The sequence below is a fragment of the Pagrus major genome, chromosome 4 (genome assembly GCF_040436345.1).
Source record: "Pagrus major chromosome 4, Pma_NU_1.0".
NCBI lineage: Eukaryota > Metazoa > Chordata > Actinopteri > Spariformes > Sparidae > Pagrus > Pagrus major.
This window is the reverse complement of record NC_133218.1, coordinates 24,740,404-24,756,052: the sequence shown is the minus strand read 5'-3', so window position 1 is coordinate 24,756,052 and position 15,649 is coordinate 24,740,404. Positions and strand designations below refer to the sequence as shown.

The 15,649-nt window shown below is 40.4% G+C and overlaps 1 protein-coding gene across 1 annotated transcript in view; it reads left to right on the top strand.

Moving 5' to 3' along the window:
* Window positions 1–8,166: 8,166 nt before the first annotated feature.
* phlpp2 (PH domain and leucine rich repeat protein phosphatase 2) overlaps window positions 8,167–15,649 on the top strand; it is a 35,289-nt gene continuing 27,806 nt past the window's right edge. Inside the window, exons 1-2 of the mRNA XM_073464499.1 lie at window positions 8,167–8,447; window positions 14,594–14,727. Of these exons, the coding sequence (XP_073320600.1) occupies window positions 8,173–8,447; window positions 14,594–14,727 (409 nt within the window). The 5' untranslated portion in view covers window positions 8,167–8,172. The remainder of the gene's footprint in view (window positions 8,448–14,593; window positions 14,728–15,649) is intronic.

Sequence of the window (15,649 nt, the reverse complement as noted above, 5' to 3'; positions counted from 1 at the left end):
AAGGTGGGGCTTTAACACATCATGACAAATTGATCTCAGCCCTCACTATTTCAAATTAAATGTTACATGGCAGGATATCAGGGAGGAAGGCAATGGTTTAATTTTTTTCTTTTCCGGTAGGAAGATATTGTGTTTCTAAAGTGCTGCTATTCCAGCCCCAAAACTAACCTGGGACAAGCCTGTGCTACAAGCTAATGGCCACAAGGGGGAGCTGTGCAAAACGGAAGGCTGACGGGATGGGAAAGGAAGTTTCATACATCTATTCCTGAATGTTTTTGTTGGTGTTGTTTGTATTGTCTTATTCAACCAGTATGTACCCTTGTTAATCACATCTGATCAGTTCTTTCAATGATAACCGTAAGTCATGCAGTTTTAAATGTACAAATGAACCAACATAAGTGCTTTGGACACTGTAACTTAAAAGGAAGAAAAGAAATGGAAACAAATACCCATCAGCGGTGTGATCAGCGTTTGAAGTGATATCAGTTTGTGTGTGTGTGTGTGAGTGTGAGTGTGTTTGTGTGAGTGAGACAGAGAGAGAGAGAGCGAGAGAGGGAGAAAACAATCATGCTTGAGAGAGCGTGATAGTGTGTGACATGTCTTTTATCTAGATAGGACATGATTTTTGGCTGCAATTTCAACTTTCAGCTTCTGAGCTGCATGTGAAAACCAGTGTAAATAATGTCATTTCTACTCTTGACCTGAGACTCTTTTTTGAAATGCAAGAAAAGTTCAAATTATGAATCCTTCATTCAAATCCACCACCTTCATGGGTCAGTACTAACATGTACAATAGGAAGTTGTTCAGATAGTGCTCACAATACTGTTAATGTTTTTAAGAGGCTGATGAAAGTGCACATCCGTCGTTAGGATAAATTGGATATTTGATTTTTGTTTTTGTTTTTTTATTTGTCGGGGTGAATTCAGTGTGTAAAGGGCTTGGAAAAGCATCTGAATTGCCACCATGTTCACGTTCCCTGTTCAATCGAAACAATGCATCCATTGTATTTTGAAAACAAAATGTTTGTAACCCCTAACCCCCCAGGCCTGTCCTGACTGTAAAACAATATGGTAACTGATTTGTTGGGGAAGGGTGGAGGCATGAGGTTCACTTTTTTCCAGTCAAGTTTGACATGTTGAACTGAATCCTAGTTCCATGGCTTCAAGGTGAGTGTGAATGTCAGACTGAAAGTATGAAATGATGATTAAAGATGAGAAGTTGTAAACTATTAAATGGGATATTTTCAATTTATGATGTGTATTCTTGTCTTTGGGTTGGAGAAAATGATCAAGCGAATAAAAAGTCAAATAAAAATATAGTTGAACTATGGTAGTTTGTTTTCTTGGTTTGGGGTTTGTGGTGTAGCTGGCCTCGTTCGTGCTTGTTTAGGGTTGAGTAATGTGAAGATTCATACTGTGAGACTATAAATTCTCTCAACTGTCAGAGATTTTGTTTTACTATTTATACAGAAGTAACTATGTCCTATCATCTCTACAGTTTATAGAAAACGTCAATGTCCTCTGACAGGCAATTTGTGGTACAGCACAAGCACAGAACATAGACACATTTAAAAACACATCAGACTGACAAAAACAGCAGTAGCCTAAGATAATCTGTAGCGGGCATCATCGGTGTCAACACAGACCAGGCAGTCATTCAAAGTGCATGTCAACATCTATCTTACAGTTTCATTGTTGTTTCATGTTTAGGTATTTATTAAGTTGATGCATTGACCAGAATGTTTTATTTTTCCCAATTAACTTTCTCTTTACGTCATTAGATGATAATGAACAAAATGATCGTTATAATATTGTAATTCTGATAATTGATGAAAATCTTTATCAGGGACTAAATTCAAAACTGTGATATGAGCAATTAGCAGCCATGTAGCTGCTTTTATTAGGCATGAGTGCAGGTTAAACCTGAAGCATGAGGGCTCTTGAGGGAATCCAAGCATGCCTTATTGTGTCTGTAGTTAAAGAGGATGAGTGGTTCTCTGTGAAAAGTAGAGGTATAATAAGGTTAAGAGTCTAAAAGTGTTTTTCAGAGACATTTCAAGACATTTTCAGAAAAATGTGAGAAAAACAGGTGTAGGTAATAAAATGAAGATGGTGCTTCAGTTTCAGGGTCCTGTTCATGTTTGTTCATGCTGGCTAACTATCATGGCTTTTCAGGGCTCTTGATTGGAATAGAGCCGTCGTTAATGTTATTAATATCACCTGTGCTATTTATACTTTGAATACAACCCGTCTGTGACCTCAGAGTTTAGAATTAACATGAATTACGAGCAGGTGTGTCGCTGGGAGTTCCTTCATTAATGCTACTTGGATTTTGTGGCCCCTCTCTAATTAGGGCCCACTGAATAACAGCACGACACTTCATCCCACAAATAACGCAGCTGATTCTGAAAATCAAGTAAAATCTCTCAGTAACTGCATGCATGACGAGTACATTTTACTTAATTTATTAGCTCAAATGAAATATTAGTGTTTTGAAATATAATATTTCCAGACTTTTTACCTGTCGGCTACTAACATGGTCCTCAGGGGCAAAGATTAGCTGTAAAAACCTATTGAGCTCCTTGCACTGCTCTATCCAAGTTAATTAGTTAAGAACTTTATTGTCCAAGTGGAAAATTGTCTTTGGCTTTACCTCATGAAACAACACTGGACTACAAGAGGACAATAATGAGCAGGGACACAATCTCAACAAACAACTTTATTTCCAATACATATATACAGCAAAATGTTAAAACTATAGATTTTTTTTTTATCATTTACACTCAAACGTATTTAGAAACATACATTGTTTAAACATACGGTGATATCAATTTAAATATTAAAGGTAAAAGAAATAGATTTTGAAACAGGATCCCTCTATGAGGCAGGGAAATTGCAGGAGCCCCCTTAAGCCTCCAGTTTAATTAAGTGTTAGTGGTGCATATTTCCAAAATAAATGTGTAATTAATTAAATTACCACAAAATAATTGCCACCCAGTAAACCTTTCGAGCACCTTGGGGTTTGGGGCCCCTGGCCACTTTCTACTTACTGTATCGTCCCCTGTTTTTCTGCGTGGATATCTTCAATAGGCCAGGTCTGTTCTCCCATTTTTTATTATATTATAATACTGAGTAGCACCGTCAACACAATTTTGTGGGGGACGAAGTGTGACAAAGGTAAGTAAAGGAAATTTATAAAAATAGCAGCTTGTAAAATTCAAAAGACTAGCATCAACGTTATAGTTTTGCTCGTTAGCTAAGTGAGCGTTCAGCTAAAGCTAACAATCTGGAAAGTAGTTCGTATTGTGTTCAAAGAAGTATTCAGGCTATACTTTGTACTATGAAATGTGTGTGTAGAGATAAATGAGTCTGAATGTTGACCTAGCTGATAGCTAACATATCATACATTTGCAAAACATATTTGGTGTATAATCTAGCTAGCTAGTTAGCTTAACATTAGCCTTAAATGACTCATTTAAAACATAAAGTTGAAAACCTTTGTTCTAATCAGGCACCATTTATGAAGGATGTGTAATATTTAATTTATGGCTTCATTCGGGATTAATAAACGATTAGCTGGTGCATTATACAGTTAGCTCAGTTGTGGTTGCCAGATTGGGAAGAATCTCTTTCCAGTTAAATAGGTCAATATCATCAATAAAGATGAAGTTATTCCTGTTTACCAAACAAATCCTCTGTTATAAATGGTCTGGTATGGTATAAATGATGAGTATTTGATTAATCTAGTACGGAAGCCCTAAAGGGCCATGCATTCATACATTTTATTTCCTCCGTTTTCCCGTGATAACAAGTTAATTTCATTTGTTTTCTCGAGATCTCAAGTTATTATCTCGAAATAACAACTGCCGTTTTCCCGAGATAAAGAGATAATTTTCTTGAGATCTCGAGATAACGAAACTTTGTTTTCCCGAGATAACGATATAATTAATTCGAGATCTCCTCATTAACTACATAGCTGGTCAGCTATGTAGTTAATGACGACATCAGGCTCACTTAGATTGCGCCGCCAATATAGCTGAAGCCTTGCTAACTGTCTTTTTAGATTATGCACACTAATGTGTATATTATCTGTAATAGCAAGGCATAATGCTGTTTCAGCCTGTGTCAGGCCTTGATTGAAAAGATATGTGACGTGGTGATCAATATGCTCCTGCTCCTCTGACATTGCTACACTGAATGATATTTCCTGCAATGATTTAATATACTACACTATCGTTTTGTTTTCTCAAGATCTCGAGAAAATTATCCCGTTATCTCGGGAAAACGGCAGTTGTTATTTCGAGATAATAACTCGAGATCTCGAGAAAACAAATGAAATTAACTCGTTATCACGGGAAAACAGAGGAAATAAAATGTATGAATGCATGGCCCTTTAGGGCTTCCGTAATCTAGTTTGCAGGTGTAATACATTGTTAAAAATGGAAATTGGTCCAGATGTTCCACACCTCTTTTACAGGACAAACAGCCCAGAGGTTAACTTGATGAATTAAACCAATATCAGATGAATGTTTGGTGATTTAAGACATGAAGCACAAGAAAAATCATTGCACAACATCATCCTTATGATGGGGAAAGCTTTCATATTTAAAGCCACAAAGGAAACAAAATTAAACATTGAGTGTGATCAAATGTTTGACCTTACCAACTTTGGAGTTGATAAGGTCAAATTGATGTCAACAGTTATTTTTTATAATACTTTTCCTTTTCTTCGTTTGTTTAAAATCATATCCTTATATATATATTATTATAATTTTTTTTGTACAAGGTCCATGTGGGGGCGTGTAGATATATGCATGTAATTATTTATAAGAAGGTTAAGTCAGGAATATATTTGTTTTTTGTTTTGTGTTTATTTTTTGTTGGTTGTTTCTCTGTTTGTCTTATGTTTTGTTTTTGTTTTTTGTTTGTCTTGTGTTTTTCTTTTGTTTGTTTTGTTTTTCTTTCTCTGTTTGTCTAATGTTTTTTCAATTTATTTTTTGTTTATTTGTTTATTTTTTGTTTGTTTGTTTCTCTGTTTGTCTTATGTTTTTTCAATTTATTTTTTGTTTATTTGTTTTTTGTGCCTCTGTTTGTCTTTAGCTTTTGTTTCTTTATCTCTGTTAGTTTTTTCTTCCTTTTCTTCTTTCCTAAATTGTACTATATTCAGTTTCTGTAGATGCTCTTAGACTTTATATAATAAGATAAAATACATTTTTTTTATTTTTATGATAAAGGATCGTGAGCACTTGTCCCAAACGTTTTTCTCATGAATGTTTTACTACAGATCCATAAATCAACTGTATCAACATATGCATACTTAATAGAAGCTGATTCATTTGAAAATGCATCTGAATATTCTCGCTGACCAAACCATGAAAGATTAAAACCATGAATCTTAAAAGTCTCCAGGTTAACACTGTGAGAGTCAGACACGCCCTGCAAGGACACATCCAGATTTCTCCACCAAGTGGGGAAAGACTTTGCCTTATGATTAATGTAATACCTCTCCCCTCAGAAAGAGGCAGTGGCTGATGAATAATAAATACCCTGAGCCCGCCCATTTAATGTTTATTGATCAGCTCTCGGCAGGCCTATCTGACAACAGTCAGATTCAGTCTGGATATGGCGTCGCTGCACCGACACGGGATGAATTTTCACCTCTCCGTGGGAATCTGCCAGTCGCATACCGGGACTGCACTTCTTGGTCTTCGTCGCTGTTAAAAAGGGGGATCATACATGGCGATGGAGGACGTGGAGAATAATTCAGCGGTCGTGGCGACTAACACCAAAACGGGCATCAAGAAAGGAGGTGATGTCGGAGATAACGGGGCTTGCATAGACAGGCAGCCGGACACGGTGGTCCACCAAGCGGGGCTGAATCAGACTGCAGGTCGCGGCAGCCGCAGTGGTCCCGGTGCTCATGCTGCGACGGGGATCCGAGTGCTAAAGGCAAGTCATGACGAGAGGGTTTGGGTACAGATCCCTCTATAATGTCTTACATGTCAAGGCTTTTTTTTTCTTTTTTTTTTTCTTGTCTTTCATTGCAGTAGGTGATTAAAACAGGGCAAAGTGCATGAACGCATCCTTGTAATATTATGTAACGAGGCTGTGGTGTCCAGTGATTGGTATTCTCTGGTTGATGATTGATATGTGGATGATTGCCATTAAATGAGGAATGTACCAGAGCCAATTAACAGCCCCACACACACACACACACACACACACTGGAGGCTGTTAGAGCTTTTATATGAAGGCCCACTGCTTTACGGTTCTTCTATGACATTTTGGGGCAAGACACATGATGTGTAATGACATATAAGTCTCTGAGGTAGCTGCTGGCACACACACACACAATCTCAGCTGTGCTATTCATTTATGTGTACGCCTTACTCAGTTATTCTGTGACACAGAATCTTAAACTGAAATAGGTCACCCTGTTAGTAAGTGCAAATAAAATCATGTTTTCTCTTAGGTATTGGTTAACAGATAACGCCACTGAAACCCATTCACCCGTAGTTCAGTCAGTGCGTAGTAGTCCTTGTCGTGCCTGTTACCATCAACATGAAATAGATTTAAGTGAGGTGCTCACATCACGTCCAAACCTGACCTGCCTGCCCGTCTTTGCAGAATATACGTCCACGTTTGCACCGGATACAGTTTGTGTTACAATTACATACCGTATCATCATGACGTCGACAAAAGTCCTCCATAGCTAACTGTAAAACTAAGCCAGGCCAGCCATTCAGAGTCATTATGAGGTAGGGAAAAATATAGTATGTTAAGCTGCTCCTTACTGACTCTGAACAAGTTGACTGAACATGTATACTCTCAATCAGCGTGGCCCTGCTTCAGATCCACGCTGTGACACCTATTTGAACCTGGGAGCTGCCCTGTGGCGCTACCCAGAGCATCTCTAGTTAATTGGGTTGACCACTGAGTGATTCCACAGCAGCGAGCGACTCACTCAGACACACACCTTGACAGCAGCGGATGAGGAAAGGGTTTCGGTTTTTTCAACAGGTGTGGAATTTAAACATACCACTGGATGAACGGGTCATGTCTTAATGGGAACCCCAGATCTGAAAGAGATCTTGCCGAATGATCGTTTAAACCCAAAACCCTGATCTTTCCCTAACCGAGTGAAGGCGTACACATCTTGTGAGCATTCAACAGATCTAAGGTTACCATCTAGCATTTGCTAGAATAATGCTGCTCCAGCTATGATAGTGAAAGTGAAAGATTATTCTCTACCTTGGGTACAAAATAGTCTTAACTCAAGGTCCACTCGCTAACTTGCCTGAGCAAGTTCCATTTGTTGACAGAGACGATTATCTAATAATAGAAATGAATTCAAATTAAAAAGTGAACAAATTCCAGCTGTTGACTCTCACTCTATCACTGAGCTCTTCACTGTAACTGGTGGTCCAGTTGACAGTTCCTCCCTTGAATTTATTTTGAGGTACCCCTCCTTCTCCTGATCGGTGCACTCTGGAACAAATTGCTCTAAGGCCTATTGATTATCACAGTTCAACACGGGAAAGATGGCAACATTTTCAAACATAATTGACGGCGCCTTCAAGTCAACAAACTTATGTCACGTCCATTAAACATTTTGAAGAGATGTGGGGTCCTCAGAGCCTTCATGCAAAGTAAGAATAATGAATAGAGGTCTTTACCAAATGACATGTTGTGTGCTGTCTTTTATGAACAGCTGATGTTACAGACATTTTATAATTTTAGCTCATCAGTCCTTATTAATGTCAAATTTAGAATAGTCTAACGTTACATAATTTTCAGGAAAAGCATTAGGCCTCTGCACATCCGGCGAACGTCCCCGAAAGTGATTAGGGCAAGAGCAAACGACAACAACATGATATTCTGGTTCCTGTTACTAATACAGTCACGTAGTCCATCCTCAGTGTGAAAGGTAGCAGATTGAGAAAAACATTAAAGATTTTTCTTAACTTACTGTCAGTGCTGCTATTAACAGGTTTGTCCGAAAATGTAGAGTTTGAGAGAGTTGATTCTACAAAGTTAAGCATTTGCAGGTGTCACAGAAGTATAATGACTTGAATTACCAGCTACACACCCGTCATGGCTGTCAGACGTGCTGATATGGATCTGATGCCAATCTTTGTGTTAAAATGACTCTTTCTGTGTCAGCAGCGCAACATGAAGCGGAACGGGAGTCGTGGCTGTGTGACAAGGAAAAACAGATTTGGATCACGAGAGCGGGACTGGCTAAAGGGGGACACCCAGCGGGGCTGTGTGTGTCTGTACGGGGGCACAGTGGACCCCCAGCCACCTGCCTCCGGCCCGCAGGCCTCCTCCACCCCCCAGACAGACCTGAAGTTGGTGCTCTGCTCCACCACTACCACAGTGGAGGAGCTGTGCGCACAGAGGGATGGACAGGGACTCTACGTTCAACTTCATGGAGACTTAGTCAGGTAAATACATGCTAAGTTAAGTCATTAAAGTTATGTAGTCCTTTGAATTTGAGCAGTTAAATGTTGTTAAAAAGTTAGGGTGGTTGTCTTCCTCGGTCAAGGGCAATGACAGGAGTAATCCAAATACCCTGTTGCCTCTTACAGCCTATCCAACATGCTGCAGTCCTGCGTCAGTGTCTTTATTGGATCTATTCAGATACAATGCTGCTGTGAACTGTGAAGCATCTGCCAGCTCGCAGCTTAATGTATCATCATGTACTAAAGTGGAAATGGAAAAAAGTGAAAGAAATAGAAAATGACTTGAAGCGTAAAAAGATGCTTTGAGTTGCTGTTATGCAAGTATAGCGCAAGTGAAACGTGAGATGTTCCGCAGCTGGTTTAGACAGCTGCATAGGTTCAGATGGAAGCACATCTCTTCCATCAGACACACAAAAAGCACAGCTGCAAAGGGAATAATAGTGTACAGAACCATCTAACAGAAGCAACTTAGATGCATTATATATATACTGTATATATATCTTTTTTTTTTAATTGGGAAATATTGACAAGCAAAAAAAACAACAAAAAAACATACACTGAGCAAGCACTTTCATTTTTTTTTCAAAATATATATTCACGAAACAACCTATCCACCCACCTGCCTCACCCATCTTAGGAGCAAAAAGAAAATATAAAATAATAATGGAAATGCAATAAGCTGGGCCCAATGCCATTATGTATATTGTATAAATATACCGTATATATCAGCGCATATGCAGACATACTTAAATGCTCAAAAAACACCATCCAGTGCAGCATCACTATATTCCCCCTCTGTCTGAGAAGCTCTTTTTAAAACTCCTGTCTTTTTAAGGCCCCTCCTCCTGCTCTGATTGGTCAGCTCACACATACCCGAGCCAGCAGTGCTCACTGTGCCTCTGGTGGGCTCTGCCATGTTTTTAGCCTCCAGTAAGTTGCAAATGTGTGACATGGGGAAGTAGTGTGATGTCAAGAGGTCACGCAATTAAAGGCAGGGCTACTGACGAGGTGTTTCAGGCACTTGTTTTCTGAGATTAGCTCCTGTTGGTGCAAACTTTGGGCTTTTTAACTTTAAAGACCTTTTATATGCACAAGAACCTATATAAGACACTGAAAGGTGTCCTTTAATATGTCAAAACTGGATCTCAGATGGAGAAGAATTTGTCCTTGGAGGCCCTGAGTGACTATTTTATCTTCTCTAACTGTACGAGTTGCATCAGGTCACTCAACCATAAAGACGCTTTAGGTGGATTTGTTGATTTTCAATGTATATTATTTTTCTGCTTGCAGAAGTAGTGTCATAAAAACAAATAATGTTTTTAGTTTTAACAGAAGCATTATATTTTTAAATAAATGTCAATGACTGCTGCATTGGGGACCTGCTGCAGTTCACCGCACCTCATCAAGGATACCCTCAGGGAGCATGACTGTATGCCTCTTTCAGCTTCAAAAGACATATGTTGACAGAAATAGCAAATGACCCCTTGATTATCCGTGAAAGGATAAAAAGCTGGTCCACTGATCCGTGACCAAGAAGGAATCTGTGCCGTTTCTGGCTTGCTTATCTGGGAAAGACTGGACGAAGATATCAGAAAGGAGAGTCTAAAATAAAAAATCAGACATAGTTGAATCACAGTGGCTTATGGCTTATTCTGTGTGAGCCTGTCTGTGTGTACAGTTGTTGTTTTTTTTTGTTTTGTTTTTTCATGATGTGAGATATTGAGACAGAGCAAATTATCAGTAGCTGGAATCATTGTAGAGAATAGTAAATGGATGTGTTAGTGAGCAAAAAAATGGCTGGAAGGTTGCGCCGTAGACGCACTGGAGATATTCTGACTGGAGGTTGTTATTGACCTTATCGGCTGGTAGCTAATGGTGTTATCAACTAATAGCATATTAGCCAACTTCATTATATCTGTACTGATTAAAAGCTGTAGGCTATGCGGAGTAATGCAGACTGGTAATAAATGAAAGGCTTCTGGTAAGCGTCTGGATAGGCTGTGTTGATTCAGTTGACATTCCAACAGTGCAGCAGTTAAATTGCAGTCTGCCAGCGGGTACAACCAGGTGGATTTAAATTTAATATTTAAGTCTTCAACAGCCAAAAACGGGGCTTTGGTGACTTAAGCCCCTATGATTTCTGTTTATGCAAAGAAAAAAAATCCCAACAGACAGACAGCACATACTGTAAAGACTGTAAAGTCAAGGTTGCGTTAAATGCATTCAATTTAAAGAAAAATGCATGTGTTGATGGAAAATGCATGAGCTAGGACTCCATTTATGTTTGACCTTCTTGTCCTATATTTTTTTCTCCTTCTTGTAAATATCACTCCTTTTAAGTATGTGTTCTATTCGTAAAAGGTCTTATAAGTGTGATTGATAAAAAAGTGTGCTGTATAAATGAGCATCTGAAACACACTGAGCTGCTGACAGCACTGAGATGAGCACTGAAGAAGGATTTGTAACTGAGGGCATGATGGAAGGGATGGAAGCTTTTTTTAGTGATTTTCTTTTTATAGCTTGTAGTAATGTGCTGCTTACAGGAAGACGTCGTCTGGGTTCTTTCCTGCTTAAGGAACATTCTCATTCGCACAAACTCCCATCTAATATAAATTTGTTAAGGCAGTATGGTTGATGGAGGGCACCCATCCCTCCATTCATCCATTTTTGAGCCACTTATCCTGGTCAGAGTCACAGTGCCAACATGGCGAGCACAGCAGTCTGCTGTTCTTTTTCCCAGCGACAGCCTTTTCCTTGGGGATCCCTAAGTGCTCCCAGGGCAGATGGGATATGTAATCCCTCTGACATGTTCTGGGTATGCCCGGGGTTTCCTCCCAGTTTGTCATACCCAGATCACTTCCAAAGGGAGGCTCCCAGACATCTCAGCTGGCTCCTCAGAGGAACTAATGGCTTGATAACACAGGGCTCCCAAATCACTGAGCTCCTCACTCTGAAATGTAAAGTGAGGGCAGCCACCCTGCAGAGAAATCTCATCTCCTCTGCTTGTGTCTACAATCTGTGTGGTGAGGGACCAGGCCAATTGCAATTTAAGAACACCCCTGTGATTGGTCCTGAAAGAACAGATAGAGCCTCACACAGGATCGGGACACAGTGTCAAATACCTGAGTCAGTCTGGGAGAAAAATTTACAGGTGAATGCCTGAAGGTCAGTCAAACCCTGAAGCTTGGTCTAGCACACAACAAACTAGCGACCATTTTGTAATGGGACCACATTCCGACCATGACTACACAGGAGTCATTACTACTTTATAAGATGAGAACTCACAGGTTGCCCATCATTGAACACCTGTAAAGTCACTTGTTCGCCCTTGTGTATATAAGTCTGTGTTTTTCCTTTATTCTTCGTTGGTTCATCTGTGTCTCCTGTGTCTCTTATGTTCCCACTTTGTTCTCCATGACTCCTTGTTTGACTTCAGTTTTGTAATTCCCTTTAGTTTTTTTCCTTGGACTTTCCTTTGACCACCTCTTGTTGTTTGACTTTTGGATGTTGGATTGTGGACTTTGGATATCAGCTCATCATTGAAACTTGTTGTTTGCTGTCCAACCAGCCTGCCTCTGTGTCTGCGTTTGGGTCCTTTTTTGATAAACTGTTAAAGTGCCACCGTCAGTTGAGAAGCTGTCGCGCTGACAAAAACACCTGCCAAAGCACTCAAAATCACTTCTATGACACTGTAGTTCCTGCCACAATAGGTGTCTCCAGGACCACATTTGGTCATGATGCTACACACACACACACACACACACACACACACACACACACACACACACACACACACACACACACAGACTTACCAGGTGAAAATAAGTGATGTAGTGGGCTCACCACTGACAAAGCACTAGTTAGCAACTGGGTGAAAGGCCTGTTATTTATTGACAACAGAAAACAGCTGACCGGGTATGTCTTTGGTAATGTTATCTTGCATTTATTTGAGTTTAAAACTTTAACCTGCAATAACGCCTTCGGTTGAACGCTTTTAGGACTGCAGTGTGGCTAAGCTTTGTTTTCATGCATCAAGCACAGAGTTACTATAGCAGCCAGTTAGAAAACCGTGTCTACCCACAAATATTGCGATTTGTGTTGTAAATTGTTAGCTCTCCTCTATTATGGCCTGATTATTGATTTTCACAGGAGGTACCTGCCAATACAGGATAAAATGAGCAGCTAATCAACACGATCACGCAGTTGGGAATGTTCCTTTTGTTCTGCTTCTTTGCTTCTTCTGGTCTCTATGGTACGAAACTGAAACCTCGCTGAATGATCTATGATTGCCTGGGCGTCACGTCTCCTGCCAACTATTAAAATGTAAAATACACCCCGATGAAATTAAAACACACTCCTCTAATCTTCTTTTAACCGAGTCAGTTTTTGCACACCTACGCCCATTTTCAGCTATTTTAGCTGATTAGACTGCTACTAAGATCTATGTTTCAGTGGAAACATGCTGGGAATTAACATCTCAAACGAATAATAACTGGAAAAAAAGTGTCATTCAAAATTGTCACCCACACAATCCAGAGATGTATAATTAGCCAAATGACGTGAAAACACCTGTGTGGGTGCACTGTTGTTTTATAGAGGTTTCTTTAAACCCCACCTAGCTCTGTTACATGAGCCACTGGGTATGTCTACAGTAAATCAAGAGACACATCTCCACAGTTTGCTGCATAATTTACCTTCCACCCTGAGGACAGCTGAACCCATTGGGTGGCATTTGACAGAGATTTAACAGCTTCTTGCTGCATTGCCCAAGGTTGGAGGATTTTTGAATAAATGAGGCATATCTGTGCCTCGGTGTAGGCGTCAGTGGGGATGGTCAACAGGGACTGTCAGTCATCTTTCTCATACCGACTGCTGGAAGCTGCCTAAATCCTGCACTGATGTGCTGAGGCCACAGCTGTCTAAAATCAAGTAACATGATCCTGCAAATCATAAAGGCTGACAGAGGGAAGGTGGCCTTTGGCTGGGGCATGGGTACTGATATTTGTTTGTGCTTAGGGGTGTCAGTAGTGTTTGGAATTTCAAGCACTTTCACTGTCAGTCACCATGTATGTTGTGCTTGCCGTTGTGCCTACAAGACCTCCTTCATTCAGCCACAGTGTAAGCATTCATGTTAAAGGCTGCTTGTATCAAGATAGATGCTACCAGATTTCAGGGTTGACATGCATCCTGTTAGGTGTCAGCGGGAAGGGTCCTTAAAGTGATTACTAGTAGACCAAGATGATTTCCTCAGATTAAGGATAAAAAAACCCTAATTATACATTTCAACAAATTTAATTGTGTTTTAATGAGAAAATAAATATGGAATGGAGCGGTATGAAGATGTTTCTGGTTCATTTCACTAATCATGGTGAGAAATTCTGTCCTCTATGAAGGAAAATGTAATGACTATCCACTGATGATGTTAGAGATCCTGAAGGGTGCACATGCATTGTGATTATTACTCATTAAAGGATAAGTTCAACCAAAAATAAAAAAAAAACATCATTATCTACTCACCCCCATGCGGATGGAGCGTCAGGTGAATTGCTGAAGTCCACAAAACATTTCTGGAGCTTCACCCTGTCTGAATGGTGGGCGAGCTGTATGAAGCCATTTTATGTCCCTATCTACTTCAGTTGTTTTGGAGAATGCTGCGACTCTGTTTTGCTGTGAATCTCAGAACGTCACCTGACTCTCCACCTGCATGACGGTGAGTAGATAATGACTAAGATGCAGTGTGGTGATATTTTTGGATTTGGCTATTTTTCCACTTATTGGTTTGGTGAGTTTGTGACTCCAAATGACCGGCCTGAGGTCTGTCAAACATCTCAGGACATTTTTCTCTTCTTAACAAAACTCCTTACACTGAAAGCAGCACTTAGCACTTAGAGAAACTGGTTTGGTCTCTGGCAGTGGTGCTTTCTGCTTGGCCAGAAGCCCTACTGAACATAGTTGGTAGTCTTCATGGGAGGATAATTTGTTCTCTATGTGTGCACCTTTGCACTCTGGAAACTGTCTGCTGTAATAAATAAATCTTTAGTTTGATGTAAATGCTTAAGTGTGTGTCTTTCCCTTATACCCAATGACAGGCATTGTTACATCACCTCTCCTTTTCTTTTGTTCCGCAGGAGGCTGGATCCCACTGAGCGTCCGCTCCAGATGGTGTATGACTACCTGGCAGCTATGGGCTACGCAGACCCTGTACGAGTGCAGCAAGAAGCAGCTAACTCAGACCTCAGCTGTTTGATCCGTTTCTACAGTGGTGAGTACTGACCCACAGGGGCCATCATTCCTAATCTTCACTCTCTGCTTAGTAAGATATGATAGGAGCCTGGTGTCTTCCTCTGAAAATGGACCTGAAGGCCTAAAAACAGGCTGCAGCAGGTCAAATGTTCCAAAAACGTTTTATCACATCCTCTTTTCATCCTGTGTGTGGGTGAAAGTGTGTGTGCGTTAAGCAAAGGATTTTCCTCCAGCCAAAGTGTTGTGTGAGGCTCTGGGAGAGTGATGTCTCTAGTATTCAATATAGCCAGGGATAGCACAAACACACACCCATCATGGCCTCATGATAAGTGATTGACGATCCTTCATCCTGCGGGGTCCCCATGTGGGCCGCCCTTCACATGCTGCTGTCATCACGCTCCTATGACCCCGGGGCAGGAGTGACTGAGTGGCCCTGTGTCAGTGTGATATATTAATGCAGTAGCAGAATGGATGTGACTTTTTGGAGAGACCAGTGACAAATTCTTATACCTGCATGCGTCTTAATACAGCTCACATAAACCCAGAGACGTCTCTAGCTCTCCTCGTTTGAGTCTGTGCTTTGGTCTAATGATGCTCTTACAGTAGCAACAATTAAGGGATTTGCCATTAAGGGTAAATGAGGAACGATGTTCTGTAATGTGTTTCCACTTAATAAACCTACTGATGTTCCTGCTGAGTCAGTGGAACTCCTTATGTTGGGGGCTAGAACAGCTCACAGGCTGCTGTGCCAGAGAAAGAGGAAGACTGAGCAAACCACAGCGTCTAAAGGGCTCACATGTAATTCCTCCCACATAAAGTACACAACCCTCCCTACACTCAAAATGCAGCGCTGTCACACTGAATAAAAATACAAGCCAAACACAAATCTCAACAGATTTATATTGAAACTCTGTGCCTGAGGAGGCCCTCATGAGGAGATT